Source organism: Triturus cristatus, chromosome 3_2, assembly GCF_964204655.1.
Source record: "Triturus cristatus chromosome 3_2, aTriCri1.1, whole genome shotgun sequence".
NCBI lineage: Eukaryota > Metazoa > Chordata > Amphibia > Caudata > Salamandridae > Triturus > Triturus cristatus.
The window spans coordinates 734,391,091-734,412,936 of NC_140584.1; the positions used below are offsets into that span (position 1 = coordinate 734,391,091).

At 50.2% G+C, this 21,846-nt stretch overlaps 1 protein-coding gene across 5 annotated transcripts in view; it reads left to right on the top strand.

Moving 5' to 3' along the window:
- The window catches only part of STAT1 (signal transducer and activator of transcription 1), a 543,237-nt gene that overhangs the window by 222,140 nt on the left and 299,251 nt on the right, over positions 1–21,846 (top strand). For all 5 annotated transcript variants that reach the window (XR_014979978.1, XM_085648786.1, XM_085648787.1 and 2 more), the window contains exons 14-16: positions 14,421–14,462; positions 16,717–16,800; positions 16,940–17,038. Coding sequence is in view for 4 of the 5 variants with exons in the window: in XM_085648786.1 (XP_085504912.1) it covers positions 14,421–14,462; positions 16,717–16,800; positions 16,940–17,038 (225 nt within the window). In the remaining variant the exon portion in view is untranslated. The remainder of the gene's footprint in view (positions 1–14,420; positions 14,463–16,716; positions 16,801–16,939; positions 17,039–21,846) is intronic.

A 21,846-nucleotide genomic window follows, 5' to 3' on the forward strand; every position in this document is an offset into this window, starting at 1 on the left:
TTCCACCGCTCAAATTAAGTTCATATTTCCCCATACTAATTTACCACTAAACCTTTTTATGTTCTGGAAAGTGCTTTGACGCCTCATTAGGGGTAGTAAGTGACTCCGGATGGAGACTTCCACTCCACCCGCGAAGTGTGCAGAGATTTGCCTACTCCACATTCCGCAGAGAACGCGAAGTAGGCAAATCTCTGCACACTCCGCGGTGGAGCGTAGGTGGCCAGTTCCCGCTTCCCACCCGCCCTATCAACAATTGCACAGTTTTTCCAGAGAACGCGATGAAAGTGGAGGAGGGCAGCCCAGGGACGCCGCACCTATGGTAAGGTGTTTTTATTTACTTTAAAGTTGTTTTATTTAACTTTAAGCAATTGTTAATAGGGCGGGTGGGAAGCGGGTGGCGTAGGGTAGCCTCACGGAGTTCCACGGAGTTTGTTCTCAACTCCGTGGCCCGACGTGTAGATCCGCAACGCCCCGGGGTTAGTAGTAAGCTCTATATAAATGCATTTACAATTACCACCACCGGACCCGCCCTCTGCAGCTGGAAGATTATCACAGAAGAGGACTGGGCTTCTGCTGTCACCGCACACCAACAACTTCCCAAAAGTTATTAAGAACCTCAACAGCTGATTCACTGCATACACAGACAACCTGGCTCTCCTCAAAAGCAAACCAACTCAAGAGCCCCACTGCATGACAGCTGGTACACAGAGAAACGCAGGCCTACGAAATGCTACTGCAAGCAACTGGAGCACAATGGAAACCAAGTCAAGCCACCACAGATAAAGACATTTTCAAATCTGTCCTAACACGTTGCCACCAGCAGATATGGAAAATAAATCGTACAGCTTTAGCACAGCTCATTGACGCCGGCATTAATAACAGCACAGAAATCTTCCCCATCACCAAAGATTTTACTGTGCCTCCTGCTGCCTTCAGCAACATCATCCCCTTGCAAGTCCTTTGCAGCAAGCTTCCAGAATTCTAGAATTCTACTATAACAAAATCACCACCATATACAGGAACTTCTGCCTCAACTGGACCCCTCCACATTGCAACTCAACTTCCTATCATGGCAAAAGAGGAACTCTGACCATGTGCCCACCGTCAAAACTGCTGCTACCATGAAGAACATCCACTTAGAGACTCCATTTCACCCTAGGCTGACCCGGCCTTCACCAAAGGCTCTTACCAATTTGCGAAGCAGTAACATACATCTTCATTGCCTCCCCCGACTAAGCCACATTCCCGAATACCTTGAAACCCACCACTGTCAAGCCACAACTCCACAAATAATCCACTGACCCAGCCACATTTTCCAACTACTGACCCATCTGACTCCTACCATACCTGATAAAGGTCTTAGAGAAACTAATCAGCTAGTGCCTTATCACCTCAGCAACCACCAGCTACTCAATGCTATGCATACCAGATTCAGGCCCAACCACAGATGACATCTGCATGATCCTTGACAGAGAAGACACAGCACCCCTCATTATTCTAGACACCTCTGCAGCATTTGACACAGTCTAACTTCTCAGGCACCTGGTTGAGATTGGCATCCAAGGACCCACACTCCACTGGGATCTGCTCCTTCATAATGGATAGAGTACAAGCTGTCAGCCTGGGACCTTACTCTACGGAAGCCAGCTGAGTGCCTTAAGGTTCATTGCTCAGCTCTACCCTCTTCACCACATACATGATCCCTCTGGCCAATGTCATCCATGCACAGGACATCAACATCCTCTCTTATGCTGACGGCTGAAGTTGCTTACTGGATGAAAGACGGCTGACCCAAGCTGACACCAACAAAACAGAAGCAGTGGTTTTTGGCAAGAACATCTCCCCATGGGATTCCAACTGGTGGCCGGACGAATTCAGACCCAACTTCAGGAACCTCTGAATCATCCTTGACAGCAAACTGGACTTGACCGCAGAAGTCAGTGCCATCATGGTGTCCTGCTTCTGCACCTTGAAAATGCTGAGGAAGATCTTCAAATGGCTCCCAAGCAACACCAGACAAACCATCCCTCATACAATGGTCACCAGCAAGTTGGACTACAGAAACGCATTCTACGCCTGGATCACCAAGCAATTCGCCGGAAGACTACACATCATCCAGAGCTCAGCAGCCAGTCTCATCCTCAACCTCCTACCCAGAACTCACATCACACACCCCAGGGAGCTCCAAAGATGCACAAACAGGCTAATTTCTAGTCATTCTAGTCACTACACAACTTAGGCCCCACCTACCTGAACAGTTGCATCTCCTTCCAGCAACCACCAAGACACCTCCGCTTTGCAGACTCTTACTCACAAGTATCCCATGCATAAACAGAACCAGATTAATAGGATTGGTGTTCTAAAGCGTGGAACAAACTTGCAGTCCACATCAGAGCCTCCTCCTCTCGTCTTGAATTCCACAAGAAGCTGAAAACCTGGCTTTTCAACTAACCAACCTACCCTACGCAGGGATAGACACACACACCTGCTCAGTGGCAGGATACCCTCATGAGGGATGGTGCGCTTTACAAATCCACATAACACCTCACTCTAAAAGTTTTCACAGAAGAATATGGGGACACCTTTCCTTTTCTCTGGCCTGAGGACAAATATTGTTGGGAAACCATTGTGACTTAAGACCATGCCAGTTGAAGGAGAGGAGGTGTCTCTTGGAGTACGCAAATACCCCTCCCACCTCGCTCCAGAAGCGACAGGATCATTAATCTTTTGATAGGGTTATTGAAGTGTCTGACATTAAAACTAATTTTAATATTGCGTGGAGCAGTTAGTGGGCAGTTACCATGACACATAATGTCATTTTAATGAGTCAGGAGAGGTGAGGATATTGCCTGCGCAATATCAATTCTCTATAATCACATAAAGCATAACTAAGGGAGATTGTTAGACATATCTGAGTGAGCTCTCTTGAGTGTTGAACAAAAACAGTTCCCATAACCAAACCAGAATCTTGTCTCAATCAGAAGGTCTGTGTTTAATGTACAGGTTCCTATCCTCCAGGTGTTGCTACGGCTGGGGAGTAACCATTACACATTCAAGAGAACAGGAATTAGCATTAACTCTTCCACCCGACACAAGCTTTATTGGGACATCAACAGTCTGGCCATCGCGTCCCAGGCCATCGTGTCCTTTCGGCCCGCTTCTTCAGGTAGGCTGTCACTGCCTGCAGCTTTTGTGCGGAGCTCTTTTAAGGATCTGGGCACATGCTGCCAGGGATAAATGTGTCGGGTGAGGCTCAGACCGATCGCTTGTTCGCACTTTCTTTCTCGTCGTCAGGGAGATCCAGGACTCACCTTGCCTCATAGAGTGACCGGATCCAATGTAATTTGCCTTCCCAGCGGAAGATGACTCGAAATGGATGACCCCAGCTATACGTGATGTCTTTGCTCCTGTGGTAATCCGGGATCAGCTTAAAGTCTGAGCGCTTCTTTAGGGTTCAGTCAATCAATCAGCATTTGTAGAGAACAGCACTGTCACCCTTGGGAGAAGCTGGGCTGGGGAGTGGGGTCTCTGTCGAAAAGCCTGTTCTTGAGGAAACGACGAGAAGAGGGAAGAAGCAAGCAGAAAAAGTCAAAACGGGGTAGAAAAATGAGCGAGCAGAAAAGGCAAACCAAAAGGCAGAAAAATTAGCAGGAAAACAGAGCAGACGAGGGCAAAATAGAGGGCAGAAAAAGCCAAATCGAGGGCAAAAAAACAAGCAGTAAATGCCAAAACGTGGGCAAAAAAAAGCAAACTAAAGGGTAGAAAAATGAGCAGAAAAAGCAAAACAGAGGGCAGAAGAACAAGCAGAAAAAGGCCAAACTGAGGGCAGAAAAAAGCAAACTATGGGGCAGAAAAACAAGCAGAAAAGGCCAAACCGAGGGCAGCAAAAGGCAAACCATAGGACAGAAAAACTAGCAGAAAGGTCAAAATAGAAGGCAGAAAAACTAGCAGAAAAGGCAAACCATAGGACAGAAAAACTAGCAGAAACGGCAAAATAAAAGGCAGAAAGACCAGCAGAAAAGGCAAACAGAACAAGAAACGAGCAGAGGGCAGCAGGTAGACAAACAGCAGAGGGTAGTGGACTGCAGGCACACTGAACAGAACTGTCGCAAGGTTTGCTGACACGAGGACGAGTGTTATCAAGGAAAGGTCTTGAAATAGCATTAGTTTGTGGCCTTGGAAGGTGAGGGGGTGGTGGTCTCGGGCTCGCCTGAGGTTCTCCAATTTGAGCTTGCAGTCATGCACACAGACTAGAATATTCAGCTGTCTTGTATTACCCCCCCCCCTTATTGTCCTGCCACGTCTAGCTGAATATTCCCTTCCCTGTAACTTCACTGGCCAGTATCTGCTGGAACAGAACAGTCAAATTCTTTGACGTCTGACCCCTCTCCACCCTTCAGCGCACTCCTAATACTCTTATTGTTTCTTCTAGAGCGATTCTCTAGATCTTCAGTGTGAGCCAGGAGGTCGAGTTGCTGTTCCTGGAAGCGCAACACTTGTTGTTGTAGTTGTTCGACCTCTTCTCTTCAAACTATTTCTCTATTCTCCATTGTGGATAATCCATCACCTTTTGCTAGTTTTACTTCACTTGATCGCGTGTGAAGTCTTGTTTCACTACTTGCAGGTCTGCTCTGATAGAGTGAAAAAGGAATTCCTTAAAAACTGCCATCGGAAGCTGGGGATTAGCTGCAATGAAGGAAGTTATTTAGCTGGGGGTATTGGTGGATCATGTCAACAAGTCTCATAGATTGTGATCCCCTTAATTTGATTTGCAGTCATACTTCTTTCCTCACCTGTACATTGGGGTGTGCCATTGGGGTTGGAAGAGACTTAGTTATTTGTTACTTGAGTCCAAGGATTGCGGGGCCTCTGCACACGGATCTGTTATATCTCACTTTGTTAGGTAAGATATTGTCAGGCTGGAGCCTGTATATAATTTCAGTGATGCGTGTGGTTCAGCCTCAACTTTGTATTGTTCCCCATTGGGATCTCATACCTCCACCTGTAAATGCAAAGCCAGACCTGCGACTCATGTGAATATGCCACCAAGTGCCAGCAAGAGCTTGAGATGTACCAAGTATTATTTGTGATGATGCGCTACTCTGTTGAAGTAGTGGGCAAGTAGGAGTATAAATTTATGCTATGGTCCGAACTTGCTCAAACGTGTCCCCGAAGCCCTTCCTTGAGGTGTCTCTGCCCCATTTGTAGAGACTGCTGATGCGGTGTATCTAGAACCAGGACCTCCATTGAAGTTGAGCTTGTAATGGGAGGCATGTGGGGGAGGGGCCTTATCCATGTTTGCCTATCAGGGTTAGTAGGGGGAACATTACAATCTCCAGAGCATTTGCAGCACCTATGTTCCAGGTGGGGGAGGGTATGTTTCCACCGTTTAGTGGACACCAATGGCAGGCATCATGGCGCAGGATGGATCTAATTCTGCCTGTGGCAGCCATCCGGTCTGTTCTCCAGGTCTCCTCAGATCATTTTCACTCTCCAGATTTTCGTGGCCACGTCTTGATTCAGCAGTCTTGTGCCAGCCACACTGAGATCTCATAAAATTAGGCGATGTCTACACTCAACCTGAATTTAGTTCATGGCTCCTCTGGTAGCACTCATGAGGGACCCCACTCAGTCCACAGCCCTAGCTAAGTCCCCATTTGCTTACTTACTGCTTTGGGTGAACGGAGAGGTGCTAAACACTCGACACCAGCCATCTTGGGGGGGGGGAAAGCATTGGCAAAGTCAGTTGATGTTACTAGTGGAGACCTGCTGACATTTATAATGCTTTTCATTCAGTTCCCATGTTGCCTTCTTTCTCTATGCCCCTATATATTTTCTTTTTTGCTATACTTCTTAGTATTACTAGTTTGTGTTTGATTATTTATTAACAGTTACATAAGTATTAATTGTCAGGTTATCCTTTTTTTTATAATCAATTTTATTGGTTTTTAAAAGAAGAGAATAGCATATTATATTATATGTCTGGAAAAACTTAATTTTGCAGTACATGATCTCATAGAATCCCTCATAATTCAGACAGTTCCTGAAGTGAGGGGCTTTTACTCTATCTGACCCAACCATTTGCCCTAAACCTTGCAGTGTTGAGCCGGACATCCTCTGGCTTCATACAAAGGCTTCTCTTGTGCTCGGCATCAGTCCCCCCCCCCCCCCCCCCCCGCGCCATCTTGGTATACTATGCGGGACAGGGTTTTTCCAGCTGGCTGCAATGTCCCTCTTAGCCAGGAGCATGTTTAGTGGATTGTGTGGGATCTCCCAACCCAGAACCACTGTGAGTTCCCTTTCTATTAAGTCCCAGTATCGGCAATGAGGGGGCAAACCCATATCATGTGAAAGAAGTCTGCCAGGTCTTGTTCACATCGTGTACATGATGCGGTTGGTTTCAGACCTGCGCTATGAAGGTGTTTTGGGGTTAGGTAGGCATCAGTTGGACCAGACGAAGTCTTGCCGAGGTGGTGACTGTTTAAGGTGCCATCAGTGCATCTCTCTAATCTTTATCTTCAAGTGGCCTGATCCATCCCTCCCACTGGCTCCTAAGCCGGTTTACTGTATTTGGAGTATTGTTAGTTAGAGAGCGGTAAATACGCGAGATTCCTCCCTTTCCCAGGTTTCCTGTAATGGCTTGTGCCTCAGGGGGGCTATATTCTGGTAATGATGTTCCATTTGATACATGCATGTGGAGGGCATGGCACAGTTGCAGATAGCTATAGAATTATGAGGAATGTAAGGAGTATTGGGCCTGCAAGTCCCGAAAGGTACGCATGTGGTCACCGGTCCAAGCTGTGAGATACCAATGAGGACCCAGGCCCGGAAGCACCCGCCCCCTGTCCTCTGACCTCCCGGATCCAGGTACCCTGCTAGAGCGGTGTGTATTGGGTCAGTTTGTTCGTTCCATGCGTATGGCGCAAGGAGGCGCGACAAGCCAGGAGAACCACCTGCATCACCACAGGTAGAGTTCTAGGGATAGGTCTCCCGCACATCATCGCCTGGATCCTGGGCAGGCCCGGGTCGTTCAGCTCATCTCTGTACGCCGGGTCAGACCAGCCTCCATTGAACCAATCTTGTAGCGTGAGCAGGCAACTTGCCATATAGTAAAGGTATAGATTGGTCATGCTAATGCCCCCATCGAAAGGTGGAATCCGGCACTGGGAGGTCTTTGCCAACCCCAAAGGAATCTAGTTGCCAGGCTATCTAATTCTTTAAACCAGGCCCATGGGAAATGGAATGGGTTATTTTGAATCGTATAGAGCACAGCTTTCCAAACTTTTCATGTTGGTGACACTCTTTTTGGATATGCATCATTTTAGGACACAGTAAGGCAGTGTAGCGAGCGTAGCAAGCGAGCCCGAACCACTTCAGGGAGGTTCGGGGGGGGTTCTCCCCCGGAAGAAAATTTTGAAATAAAAGAGGGGAAATGGTGCTTTTTCAAGCAAATTTGAGACCATGAGGTTAAACACAGGCCACTGCAGCGGATGCCTTTGTCCACTGAGCCACCAGACCCAGCATACACACACATCTCTCTCTCTCTGTCTCCCTCCCTCTCTCTATCTATCCCTCCCTCTCTCTGTCTCCCCCTCTCTCTCTCTCTCTCTATCGCTCTCTCGCCATCTCTCTGTCTCCCTCTGTCTCACTCACTCTGTCTGTCTCCCTCTCCCTCTCTCTGTCTCCCTCTCTCTGTCTCCCTCTCTCTGTCTCCCTCTCTCTGTCTCCCTCTCTCTGTCTTCCTCCCTCTGTCTCCCTCTCTCTCCCTCCCTCTCCCCCTCTGTCTCCCTCCCTCTGTCTCCCTCCCTCTGTCTCCCTCCCTCTGTCACCCTCCCTCTCCATCTCTCTCTCCCCCTCTGTCTCCCTCTCGCTCCCCTCTGTCTCCCTCTCTCTGTCTCCCAAGCTATGTCTCCCTCTCCCTCCCTCTAACTACCCCGGACTCCCTCTCTCTGTCTCCCTCTCTCTGTCTCCCTCTCTCTCTGTCTACCTCTCTCTGTCTCCCTCTCTCTCTGTCTCCCACGGTTTCCCTCTCTCTGTCTCCCTCCCTCCGTCTCCCTCCCTCCGTCGATCTGTCTCCCTCCGTCTGTCTCCCTCTGCCTGTCTCCCTCTGTCTGTCTCCCTACCTCTGTCTGTCTCCCTACCTCTGTCTGTCGCCCTCTGTCTCCCACCCTCTGTCTCCCGCTTTGTCTCCCTCTGTTTCCATCCCTCTGTCTCCCTCCCTCTGTCTCCGTCCTTCTGTCTCTCTCCCTCCCTCTCTCTCCCTCCCTCTCTCTGTCTCCCTCTCGCTCTCCCTCTGGCTCTCCCTCTCTCTGTCTCCCTCTCTCTGTCTCCCTCTCTCTGTCTACCTCTCTCTGTCTCCCTCTCTCTGTCTCCCTCTCTCTGTCTCCCTCTCTCTGTCACCCTCTCCCTCCCTCTAACTAGCCCAGACTCCCTCCCTCTGTCACCCTCCCTCTGTCTCCCTCTCTCTCTGTCTCCCACGGTTTCCCTCTCGCTCCGTTTCCCTCCCTCCGTCTGTCTGTCTCTGTCTGTCTCCCTCTGTCTGTCTCCCTCCCTCTGTCTCCCTCTATCTGTTTCCCTCCCTCTGTCTCCCTCGTCCCTCTGTCTGTCGCCCTCTGCCTCCCTCTGTCTCCGTCCCTGTCTCCCTCCCTCTTTCCCTCTCTGTCTCCCTCCCTCTGTCTCCCTCTCTCTCTGTCTCTCTCTGTCTCCCTCCCTCTGTCACCCTCTCTCTCTCTTCCTCTGTCTCCTTCCGTCTCTCTCCCTCTCTCTCTCTCTACCTCTCTGTCTGTCAGTCTCAGTCTCTGCCTCTGTCTGTCCCTGTCCCCGTCTCTGCCTGTCTGTCTGTCCCTGTCTGTCCCTGTATGTCGCTGTCTCCCTCCCTCTGTCTCCCTCTCCGTCTCTCTGTCTGCCCCTGTCCCTGTCTCTGCCTCTGTCTGTCTATGTCTCTATCTCTGTCTCCCTCCCTCTATCTATCTCTCCCTCCCTCTCTCTGTCTCCCTCCCTCCCTCTCTCCCTCTCTCTCCCTCTCTCTCTCTCTCTCGCTCTCTCTCCCTTTCTGTGCCCCTCTGTCTCCCTCTGTCTCACTCTGTCTGTCTCCCTCTCTCTCTGTCTCCCTCTCTCTGTCTCCCTCCCTTTGTATCCATCTGTCTCCCTCCCTCTCTCTCTGTCTCCCTCCCTCTCCCTCCCTCTATCTGTCTTGATCCCTCTGTCGCCTTCCTCCCTCTGTCTGTCACCCTCTGCCTCCTGCTCTGTCTCCCTCTGTTTCCGTCCCTCTGTCTCCCTCCCTCTGTCTCCGTCCTTCTGTCTCCCTCCCTCTGTCTCCCTCCCTCTCCCTCTGTCTCCCTCCCTCTCCCTCTGTCTCCCTCTATGTCTCCCTCTGTCTCCCTCTCTATGTCTCCCTATCCCTCCCTCCAACTACCCCGGACTCCCTCCCTCTGTCTCCCTCTATCTGTCTCCCTCTATCTGTCTCCCTCCCTCCCTCTGTTTGTCTCCCTCCCTCTGTCGCCCTCCTCCCTCTGTCTGTCGCTCTCTGTCTCCCTCTGTCTCCGTCCTTCTGTCTCCCTTCCTCTCTCCCTCTGTCTCCCTCTCTCTGTCTCCCTCCCTCTCCCTTCCTCTGTCACCCTCTGTCTCCCTCTCTCTCTCTCTCCTTCTGTCTCCCTCTGTCTCTGCCTCTCTGTCTCTGTCTGTCTCAGTCTTTGCCTCTGTCTGTCTCAGTCTCAGTCTCTGCCTCTCTGTCTGTCTGTCCCTGTCTCTGCCTCTATCTGTCTGTCTGTCCCTGTCTCTGTCTGTCCCTGTATGTCGCTGTCTCCCTCTCTCTGTCTCCCTCCCTCTGTCTTCCTCTCTGTCCCTGTCCCTGTCTCTGCCTCTATCTGTCTCTGTCTGTCTCGGACTCTCTCTCTGTCTCCCTCCCTCTCTCTATCTCTCTGTCTCCCTAACTCTGTCTGTCTCCCTCACTCTGTCTGTCTCCCTCTGTCTATCTCTCTATCTCCGTCTCCCTCTCCGTCTCCTCTCTCTCCCTCTCTCTCTGTCTCCCTCCCTGTCTCCCTCCCTCTGTCTCTCACCCTCTTGTATGTCTGCCTCTTGTCTGTCTCCCTCCTGTCTGTCTCCCTCCTGTCTGTCTCCCTCCTGTCTGTCTCCCTCCTGTCTGTCTCCCTCCTGTCTGTCTCCCTCCCTCTGTCGCCATCCCTCTGTCTCCATCCCTCTGTCTCCATCCCTCTGTCTCCATCCCTCTGTCTCCATCCCTCTGTCTGTCTCCCTCTGTCTGTCTCCCTCTGTCTGTCTCCCTCTGTCTGTCTCCGTCCCTCTATCTCCATCCCTCTGTCTCTGTCCCTCTGTCTCCCTCCCTCTGTCTCCCTCCCTCTCTGTCTCCCTCCCTCTCTCTCTCCCTCTGTCTCCATCTGTCTGTCTCCCTCCATTTGTCTCCCTCCCTCTCTCTGTCTCCCTCTGTCTACCACAGACTCCCTCCCTCTGTCTCCCTCCCTCTGTCTCCCACGTTTTCCCTCTCTCTCTGTCTCCCTCCCTCTGTCTGTCTCCCCCCCGCTGTCTCCCTCTCCCGCTGTCTCCCTCTATCTGTCTCCCTCCCTCTGTCGCCCTCCTCTCTCTGTCTGTCTCCCACTGTCTGTCGCACTCTGTCTCCCTCTCTCCCCCTCTGTCTCCCTATCTCTGTGTCTCCCTGAGGCATAGTGAGAACAAAGCTTTCAAAGGAATGCCTCTTAATTAGCAGCAGTTATGTGCTAAGTGCCTGTTATTACCAGTGTCATCCCGCGACACACCTACCATTTGCAGGTGACACAGTACTGTGTCGGGACACACAGTTTGGAAAGCTCTGGTATAGAGGAACCTGGGAAGTATCATCATTTTGAAGAGAGGGACTCTTCCCAGGGGATAAAGTGATAGTGTCTGCCATTGCGGCGATCGTCTCGAGCTCTCTTCACCTGCGTGGTAACATTGAGTGACCAGGCGAGGTCCGGGATCAAGGCCACCCAGATTCTCAAGTATTTGAATGATTGCCTTCTAATAGGTATCGTAGACTGCCAGTCGAAGCAATCTCTTCATATGTGGAGAGGGACCAGGACGGACTTAATGGGATTTAATTGCAGGCCAGAAATCTGTACAAAGGAGTGCAGCACCCGGAGGCAGTGGGGGCCAGATTGAGCCGGTTCCGCGAGAAAGAGATTGACATCATCCGCGTATAATGTGATTTTGTCTTCAGCGTTTGGCCACTTCCATCCCTGAATTTGGAAGTCGGATCTATTTAAGGCATGCCAAGGGCTCCATCGCCAGGGCGAATAGGAGAGGTGAGAGGGGGCAACCTTGCCTCGTCCCCCTCTTAATGGGAAATATCTCCGATAGCGCCCCATTGACGAGCACTCGTGCTTGCGGCCGGGTAGATAATACCTTAACCAAGTTGCGGAATTGCTGGCCCAAACCCATCTCGACCAATACATCTTCCAGATACTGCCAGTCTATGGAATCAAAGGTCTTTTCTAAATCAATGAGGAGGAGTGCCAAATAGGGATTTAGTGATTTGGCGATTTGCTAAGGCTAGATGAAGACGTCTGGTCCCACGAGATGGCATAGATCCGCATTGATCAGGGTGGACCAACTTAGTGAGATAGGGCCTCAATCGGTAGGCTGGACTGAGGCAAATATTTTGACCTCTGTATTTATGAGGGAAATTGGTCAATATTCAGTGCAGTTTGGTGAGGGAGGCTGTTTTTTAGGGATGACCACAATGGTAGCGGCGTCTGTTTCTGGTGGAAACGACCCTTTCTCGACAGCTTCATTATAAACGCTAGAGAGATGGGGAACGAGTATCTCTCGGTAGGCAGCATAGTACTCCTGCGGTAGACCATCGGGCCCTGAGGTTTTACCTGATGCAGTGTGCGATATGGCGTCATTCATTTCTTCCTGGATAATAGGAAGATCAAGTTCAGCTGCTCCGGCTGTACTAAGGCGAAGAACGTGAAGGTTTTCCAGGCTGATAAGCTCTGCAAGGGAGATTACAGGGCCCTGTGCTGAGTAGAGTTTAGAATAATAAGTGGCAAAGACCTGGGCCATTGCTGGGGGCGAGCGGTGGATGATGCCTCCCGGATCTTTATCCTCCGGGATTATGAGATTGGCCATGGGGTATATAGCTAATCTATGTAGGATTTTCCCAGTTTTATCCCCCCACCCATATGCCCTGGCTGCAGAGGATCTCCATAGCAGTTTAGTGGCTTCCATGGAGACTTGCTTGATTTCATCTCTCAAATGCGTGAGCTGCCTCTCTTGTGTGTCGCCTTGCCTTCCAGGCGTACGTTTCTCAAGGAGAGTTAACCGGGCCTCCAAGAGAGTGATTTGGGTGTCTTGGGTTAGGCGTTTGAGTTTGAGCTGGCCCTTGACAAAGCTGCGGATAGTGGCTTTGCCTGCTTCCCATAAGGTACCCGGGGCCAAGACAGAGCTATGGTTGGTGAGAAAGTACTGTAGGAGCTCTGTCTCCACAGTTTTCTTGTAGTCTTTATTTTGGAGGAACCATGCGTTCTTCCTCCACATCGGGCTAAGTATGTCAGGGAGGTCTCCCACTCTCAAGAGTGTAGGTGAATGGTCAGATATGCCCCTGGGAAGGATGACAACTTCTCTGATCTTTTGACAGTCGAGTGCAGGCAAAAGATATCAATTCAGGCGTGGGTGTGGTGTGCTGCAGAGGTGTGGGTGAATTGTTTGCTATGGGGATGCTACATTCTCCTGGTGTCGCAGATACCCAGGGTACTTGCCCAGTTTGTTAAGTGTTTAGCATGTGTGGATCTCTTGGCGGAGGGAGCGCTTGTGGTGTCAAGATCTGGGTGCATGACCGCGTTGAAGTCACCTCCAATTATTGTCAACCCTGGGGGTAGAGAGGCGAAAAGGTCTGTAGTCCGTTTTAAGGTCGATATGAGCATCGATGGAGGGGAGTATATGGAGACTAAGTTAAGAGAGTTTCGTCCTATAGTTCCTCCGAGGACATGATGCATCTGTTTAACCCTATCCAGTAGCCCATTGACATTCCGTGATGGTATGCAGAGTGGATCTCCGCTATTACATATGTTTGTCACGGTGGATGAGGGGTTAAGTAGAGGCATGCAGGACTTGGGCTGGGTCTGGGATTTACCACGATGTACGCAGGCTGCGGGGCAACATGTGTATTTCCGTATTGAGAGTGATACGTGCGACTGTCCTGCTGTTGAGTAGGAATGCTGGCGTGATGAACATAGTACAACAGAAACTCGGGAAAACGGTCCCAACCACCCCTCCCAACCCCTCCACCCTATACTTCGAGAACAGAATCATCTGTCATCCCAAGTGAACAAAGGTGAGTAACCAAACTGGAAAGCTTAGGTTTGGAGTAGCCTGAAGAACCCCTCCTTACATGAGGATACTTATCATCGCAGTCGTGAAGGTCTGTGCGTTGTGGCGAGATGCGTCTACTTGAAAATGTCTCATTCATTGTCTCTTTGGGTAGTCTGCTGTTGGCCGGGGCGAACATTCTAGGAGCGCCGGACTTAGAGAGAGGTCTGAACCAGCCGAGTCCATGTGAGGAGTTCTGGGCGAGGTGCTTCTGGGTTCCAAGCAGTCCATGGAGCCAGATCTTTGAGGAGAGTGGGAGTTATACAGTAGTGATCTTTCTCTAGGGTGCAGTCCAGGGCTCGCGGGTGAGTCCGATCTGGCCCGGCGCCTTCCCCGCCCCTTGCAGGAATGTGTGCGTCTTATGCTTGTTTGGGCGAGCCTGCCTGGGCACACCCGGCCCAAGGCCCTGAGGATGAAGCCAGGTCGTTAGCTCTAAGAGGGCGTTCTTCGGTCAGCCAGGTTCAGGCCACCTCCGGGGAATCGAAAAATTGAGTTTTATTCTGGAACACTACTCGAAGTCGAGCCGGAAAGAGCAGCCTGTACTGGCGATCCAGGGCGCGCTGTTCCTGTACCACCTCAACGAATGATCGCCTTTGGGGCTGGACCTCCGGGTGTAATCTGGGAAGATCATTATTGGGTGGCCTTGGTATGTCAGAGTTTTTTGGTTGCGTGCTTCATTTAGGATTGGAGTTTCTATCCTTGAAATTAAGGATCCTGGTGATTATGGGCCTAAGTGGTGCTCCAGGTGGGGATCTTGGAGCCAGAGAGCGGTGAGCCCGCTCGATCGTGAACCATGTGGAGAGGGAATCTTTAGGCATCCAGGATCTTATCCATTGCTCAACGAAGTTGCCCATTTGCTCCTGTTCTGATCCCTTTGGGAATCAATTGTCAGGTTATCATATGGTAAAACTATGGTGTTCAGTGTTTCTGTCGTTGTTTCCTAACTGTTAAGATGTCACTTCGGATGTCATTATTGTCAAAATATACATTGCAGTCACAAATGAAAATTTGATATGTACCAAATGTACGTCTGAATGTGCATTTCTTTGTATTTTCAGCAACTCAAGGAGCAGAAAAATGCTGGGACCAGATCTAATGAGGTAACATTTGTGGTGCCGCTCTTTACTCAGACTGGCTGAGAAATCTAACTAATGTACCCTGATAAAGGGGGACTTGGTCTATGGGTAAATTTCAAGCAAATCATTATTATCTGTTTAGTTTATGCAAAACATAGTGCCCTATCTACGATTTGTAGTGCTATTTTGTCCTCCCCCATTCTGAGAGAAGATTGAAATGCTGCAGTGACACTTCTTGTCTTTTAAAAGCACCCTGTGTATGGGCAATATATATTTATATATATATATTCACTTAAAAAACCATAGGTTTCACACATGTTATAGTTAGCTGGACATTTCAATCGTAAAAAACCAATGAAATTCCCCCGTTATAGTTAGTGCAGGCAACTATAACTCACGCGACCGCAATCCTCTGCTGATGACGTCAGATATTACATCACTGTATTTAGACACTTATTTACCCATGTCTTCTTCCATTAATCTTTAGCTATACATATATTACAAATATTTATTTTTCATAAAGACACATATGTCATCAGTGATGTAATATCTGACGTCATCAGCAGAGGTTTGCGGTCGCGTGAGTTCTAGTTGCCTGCACTAACTATAACGGGGGAATTTCATTGGTTTTTTACGAGTGAAATGTCCAGCTAACTATAACATGTGTGAAACCTATGGTTTTTTAAGTGAATTTGCAAGGGTTTTTAAATGCTAATTCGTAACTATAACGTGTGTGAAACCTATGGTTTTTTCAGTGAATTTGTACGGTTTTTTAAATGCTAAGTTATGTATTTATTAATTATTTTTTTTTCAGGTTTTTCACCTTGTGCGCACCGTGCACGCGCTGTGGGCACTCGGTGCGCTTCTCGCACCGAGCACCCACGGTTCGCAGTGCGTGCCGTGCGCGAGCGGTGCGCGCACCTCGCGGTCCTTCTGTGACCCCCTGACCAAGGCTAGGGGGTCAGGAACTGTCCACTCTGCCCCCTTTTCACGTTCTCCACCTTTTTTTTTCTCCCCCTCAGACTGTGAGAGACAAAATGGCGGCCGACACTTCCTGGTTTCAACCGATTCGAATGTTTACCGACATCTAACAACCAATCAGAATTGCGCTCGCGCACGGCAGGGTGCGCGCACAGTGCGCGGATATAAATATTGATATGCTTTTAAATGCTATTTTCTCAGGAAATACTGAACAGATTTACACTTCCTTGACCTTATGGCTACCTCTCTGCCAAATTTCACGTAATTCTGTTCAGCCATTCGGGCTGTAGCTGCGACTAAAGGTCCTATGGAAAAATGCATGGGGAAAACGCGTTTTGGGACCCCCCTTTTTCTCGGCCTCCGCTTGACGAATCACCCCGAGACTTTCAGGGTAGGAGCTGAACGGAGCGCCCAATTAGTTTTGAAAATTTCGCGAGGATTCGTCAACCGGCGCCAAAGTTATTCAAAATAGAATTTTGAGATTTCCTATGGAAACTAGGTTGTAACTATAACTATCTACTGGCGACCACCAGTAGATAAAATATATATATATATATATATATATACACACATATATAAATTCACTTAAAAAACCATAGGTTTCACACATGTTATAGATAGCTGGACATTTCACTCGTAAAAACCATTGAAATTCCCCCGTTATAGTTAGTTCAGATAACTATAACTCGCGCGCCCGCACTCCACTGCTCATGACGTCACATATTACATCACTCATGACATGGTCAGTGGCATCACTCATGACATCATCCTTGTGATAGAGTGGCGGTCGCGCGTGTTATAGTTATCTGAACTAACTATAACGGAGGAATTTCAATGGTTTTTTACGAGTGAAATGTCCAGCTAACTATAACATGTGTGAATCCTCTGGTTTTTTAAGTGAATTTGCAAGGTTTTTTAAATGCTAATTCCTAACTATAACGTGTGTAAACCCTATGGTTTTTTAAGTGAATTTGTAAGGTTTTTTAAATGCTAAGTTATGTATGTATTATTATATTTTTTATATATTTATTTTAGAATAAACTACCTATGTATATAGTTATAGATTGACTGTATCCTGTAATATGGAATGGCTTGTTTAAAATATATATATATTTTTTAAAGGTTTTTCACCGTGCGCGCACCCCGCGATTTTTTGAAAAAAAAAAAAATGTTTTTTTCATCCTTCGGGGTCCTTCAGGGACCCCCTGACTAAGGCTAGGATAAGTGTTCCTTCCATTAGTTAATTTTATACTTTCATCAACTTCTTTTCTTTCTGAACACCTGCTGTTTCATTTAGGGTCCACTCATCGTTACAGAAGAGCTTCACTCACTCAGTTTTGAGACACAGTTGTGCCAGCCTGGTTTGGTGATAGATTTAGAGGTAAGACATTTTGTAAATTGATTGAAACTTACATTTTTTTAATAATACTTATTGTTTTATTTTAACTAGTTAATTTATCTCTTAAAGATAAATAATCTTTTCTTTTCAAGATGTATTAAGATTACTCTTTTCTTTGTAGATAACATCGCTGCCTATTGTGGTGATCTCAAATGTTAGCCAGCTTCCCAGTGGATGGGCCTCTATTCTGTGGTACAACATGCTGACAAGTGAGCCCAAGGTATCTTCCCACATCCTTGCTGTTTGATATGCTTGACTTGATAGGAATGGATCTGTTTGTGCCAGTTGATTGAACTTTGCTTTGTGCATAGGTGTGGCCTAAACATAGGATTACTGTACGTAAAATTGGTTTCTGTCCTTTGACTGGATTCCAGTTATGTTTCCATGATCCAAATCCACTTTGTTTTTAGTGATCTTTCTTAGATAATTGTGACTAAAGATGTGTGTGGTTGGCTATCTTGAAATGCCTGCCAATTGGTTCTCTATCCGTCCACCCATGTTGATATTCCCTAGTTGAGTAGTACCCCGTTAGGAAATAAATTATTGTCACTTTGTGACTTCTGCCCTGTTCATTTATTGTCGGATGCCAATGGCACTAATTTTAGAACAATCGCTCTTTGTAGGCCATGTTCACTATACTAGCCATTATACTATCTTAGATTTGTCAGATGTTTTGTCAAGGTGCATATGCTTTCTACAAAGACTTTTCTTTGGATTCTGGCACAGACATTTGTTATGACAGTATGTGTGGTGAATAGTGATGTTTTTCAGCGATGTCTCAATGCCTTACATACAATAGTATTCTATTTAGAAATCAAGTTATTCCTTACTGACACTTGACTTTACTGTGGTAGTAAAGTTGTGCAGCCTTAACTTACTCTACGAGGTGACATAATAGTTTTAAACTCAAAAGCAATATGGCACACTAGTTCAGCCATTCAGTGTTCTGTAAAATGTATTAAAGGGTTAGCTCTTCATTTATTTTATCCGTCCACGACTCCCGGTCCTGTCGGGCCATGGCCCGAAGGCCTTGAGGGAGCGGCCCTGGAAGCTGCTGGAGGTCCGGGACTCGTCCCAGCGCCGTTCCAGATCCAGGGACTGTTCCCGGGATAGCTCGCGGGGCCGCAGTCATCGCTCCTCGGGCTCCAAGTCTTTGCCCTCAGATTCCGGTAAGCGACGTTATAAAAAGAAGTCGAAGAAGCTTGTTCGCTCTCCGACGTCTCCCTGTCGGGCCTCGGATGCGGACGAGGGGGACAGGAGCTCTGCCCCTGCGGCTCTTTTGGAGCCTGGGAGTCCCGCGGCCTACCGGCCTTACCCGGGTCCGTTGGCGACTCTCCGTTGGGGCCCTGCGGTCCTGTGTCCAGATCCTGTTGGGCCGTTAGTGCCGCTGGCGGATCCAGCTTCAGCGCCACAGGATCCTGCGCCGTTGGCTCCGGCGCCACGAGGTCCGGCGCTGCTGGCTCCGGCCCCAGCGCCGCCCTTGGCTCCACCTCCAGCGCTGCAGTGGGTGCTGTTCGTTCCGCCCTTGCCCCGGTTCCAGGACCATTGTGTTCCGGCCTGGGATCCGCATTGGTAGACGTCGCCGGTTCGGGCCCGGCCTGCACCGTCACGGCGTCGTTTCCGACGCTGTATGTTCCTGCTCTGGCTCTGCTACCGCGACCGGTTACTCTTGCAACAGAGGTGGATCATGACTGGGAGGGGTCCTTGGACCCTCTTGCCCATCAGTGTGACTCCGAGCAGGACTGGGTGGACAACCTGGAGGATGCCGGCGACCTCGATGTCTCTACTGACCCGGGGTTTGCCTCTTCCCCGCCTACTATGGAGGAGGGTGCTTCCTACACAATGGTGCTACGTTGGGCTGCTGAGGTCCTCAACCTCGATCTTCCTACGGTCTCCCTCAAAACTAATCTCCTCACTGAGGTGCTTCAGACGGCGTCTACTTCGTCGGAGCCCCTGCTTCCCTTCAACGACGCGCTCACCGACGTCCTGTTAGGCACTTGGTCAAGACCGGCCACGGGGGCCCCTGTGGATAAGAATGTCGCCAGGCGCAACCGCCCGGCGCCTGGTGACCCTGCGTTTCTGACCACTCATCCCACACCTGAGAGTCTGGTCATCCAAGCCTCGACGTCGCTGAGTGCCTTTCCCAAGGCTCCGCTGGATAAGGACTCTAAGAAACTGGAACAGTTCGGTAAGCGGTTGTTCTCTTCAGCCAGCTTGGGGCTTCGGTCTGTGAACACCGCCTGCTTATTGGGCTGCTAATTCCACGCGGTGTGGGATACCGTTGCTCAGGTGTTTTGCTCAGTGTCCCGAGGAGGTCCATGCTGTACTTTCCCAGGCGGTTACTGAGGGTAAGGATGCGGCTAAGTTCGCCATTCGGTGTGGTTTGGACTCCGCTGAATCGTTGGGCAGGGAGATTTCTACGACTGTGGCGCTGCGTCTCGCCACGCCTGGTTACGATCTACTGGGTTCTCGCCCGATGTCCAGAGCTCGCACATGGATATGCCCTTTGATGGCACTCGCCTGTTTGGCGATAAGGCCGACAGTGCACTGGAGCATTTAAGGACTCACGGGCCATGGCCAACTACTTGGGTCTTTCCACAAAGAGCCCAGCCACTCCTGGTTTTCGTTCCTTTCGTGGCCAAGGCAGGGGCGCCCAGGCACGTTCCTTCAGCAAGCCTGTGCAGAACCAGCCTCAGCGTGGCCGCGGCTTCTGCAGGGGCGGCTCTGGGAATCAGCGTGGGGTCAGTCCACCTCCGCCCCAGCTGCTTCTGCCGCCAAACCTTCCTAATCCGAGCTTTGTGGAGCACCCCACGCCAGTGGGTGGCAGGATTCGCCATCACCTCCCCCACTGGCACACTATTACATCGGACAAGTGGGTGTTGCAGATTGTCCGCAAGGGTTACTCCCTTCCCTTTCAGTCCACCCCTCCAGCCATACCACCCCGGTGCCACCGCTTGTCGGGAGACCACTTGGCGACTCTCCAGCAGGAAGTTGCGGCTCTCTTGGTCAAGGGGGTCATCAAGTGCGTTCCTGGGCCAGAAGTAGGGTGTGGTTGTTATTCCCACTACTTTCTGGTCCCCAAGAAGGACAAATGGGGTCTGCGTCCCATCTTGGACCTCCGGAACGTCAATCGCTTCCTCTGGAAGGAGAAGTTCAAAATGCTGACTCTGGCTCAGGTCTTGGCTGCCCTCGACCCTGGAGACTGGATGGTAGCGTTGGGCTTGCAGGACGCATATTTTCACATCCCCGTCCTGCCGGCCCACCGGCGTTACCTGCGGTTCACGGTAGGCCAGGAGCATTTTCAGTTTGCCGTGCTCCCCTTCGGCCTTACCAGCGCCCTCAGGTGTTCACAAAGGTGATGGCGGTGGTTGCGGCTCACCTGCGCAGGTCCGGGTGTCAGTCTTCCCTTACCTCGACGACTGGTTGCTGAAGGCGGGCTCGCCCCAGGCAGTCGTCAACCACCTTCAGACTACGGCCGACCTCCTGTATTTGCTGGGTTTCTCCATCAACATGCCGAAGTTGCACCTGAGTCCCTCTCAGAAGCTTCCCTTTTTTCGGAGCGGTTCTGGATTCGACGCTGTTTCGGGTTTCTCCTCCCGAGCAGCGAGTCTGGGATATTCAGGCTATGATTCCGATCTTTCAGCCACTATCCTGGATTTCAGTCAGGATGACTCTCCGGCACCTAGGCCTGATGGCCTCCTGCATCCTGCTGGTGCCACATGCCAGATGGTGTAGGCGAGCTCTGCAGTGGGACCTGAAGTTCCAGTGGGCACAGCATTGGGGCAACCTGTCCGATCATGTCCAGATCTCGGAGGGCACTGCACGACACTTGCAGTGGTGACTCACGAATTGCGATTGGGTCAATGGCAGATCCCTCTCCCTTCCCCAACCGGAGCATACAGTGGTGACGGATGCGTCCCTCCTGGGATGGGGAGGCCACTCCGGAGAGGCGGAGATCAGAGGCCTCTGGTCTCCGACGGAGTCCCGGCTCCATATCAATCTGTTGGAGCTTCGGGCGATCCGACTTGCACTGAAGGCATTCCTTCCCTCTGTCCGGGGATGTGTGGTGCAGGTGTTCACGGACAATACCACCGCCATGTGGTATTGCAACAAACAGGGCGGGGTGGGGTCCTGGACCCTATGTCAGGAGGCTCTGCGCCTCTGGACATGGCTGGAACGTCAAGGTATTACCTTGGTGGTTTAACACCTGGCAGGTTCTCTGAATGCCAGGGCTGACGAACTCAGCCTCCGGTGCTTGATGGATCACGAATGGCGTCGGACGTGGTGCAAGGTCTCTTTCAGCAGTGGGGAGAGCCTTGGTTAGATCTATTCGCCACTGAAGAGAACGCGCAATGTCATCAGTTCTGCGTGTTGGAATTTCCAAGGCATTACTCGCTCGGCGACGCTTTTCGACGCGAGTGGAGTTGCGGTCTGTTGTACGCCTTTCCGCCTATACCACTTCTGCCCAGAGTGCTGAAGAAGATTCGGCGCGACCGGCCCCAAGCCATCCTTGTGGCTCAGGATTGGGCACGAAGATACTGGTATCCCGAGCTACTCAGCATGGTGATCGATCCCCAGATCCGTCTGCCTCTTCGGGAGGATCTTCTGTCGCAGCAGCAGGGGGACGGTCCTCCGCCCGAACCTGTCCAGCCTCCACCTCCATGCGATGAGATTGTGCAGCGACAGTTGACAGCTTTCGATCTTCCTCCCGAAGTCTGTGATGTCATTCTGGCAGCCGGGCATCCCTCCACTAAAACTGTATACGCCTGCAGGTGGAACAAGTTTGTGGCATGGTGCACAGCGAAGGCTGTGGATCCCCTTTCTGCCCCTCTTTCTGAAGTCCTTCTGTTCCTTCTTTCTTAGGCCCAGCAGGGCTCTGCTCTGGGCACTATCAAAGGTTATCTTTCAGCCATCTCCGCCTTTTTACGGCTTCCAGATCAGCCTTCTCTTTTTAAGTCCCCGGTTGTTAATCGTTTCTTGAAAGGCATTACGCACACGTTTCCTCCGGTGCCGTTCATAATGCCTCAG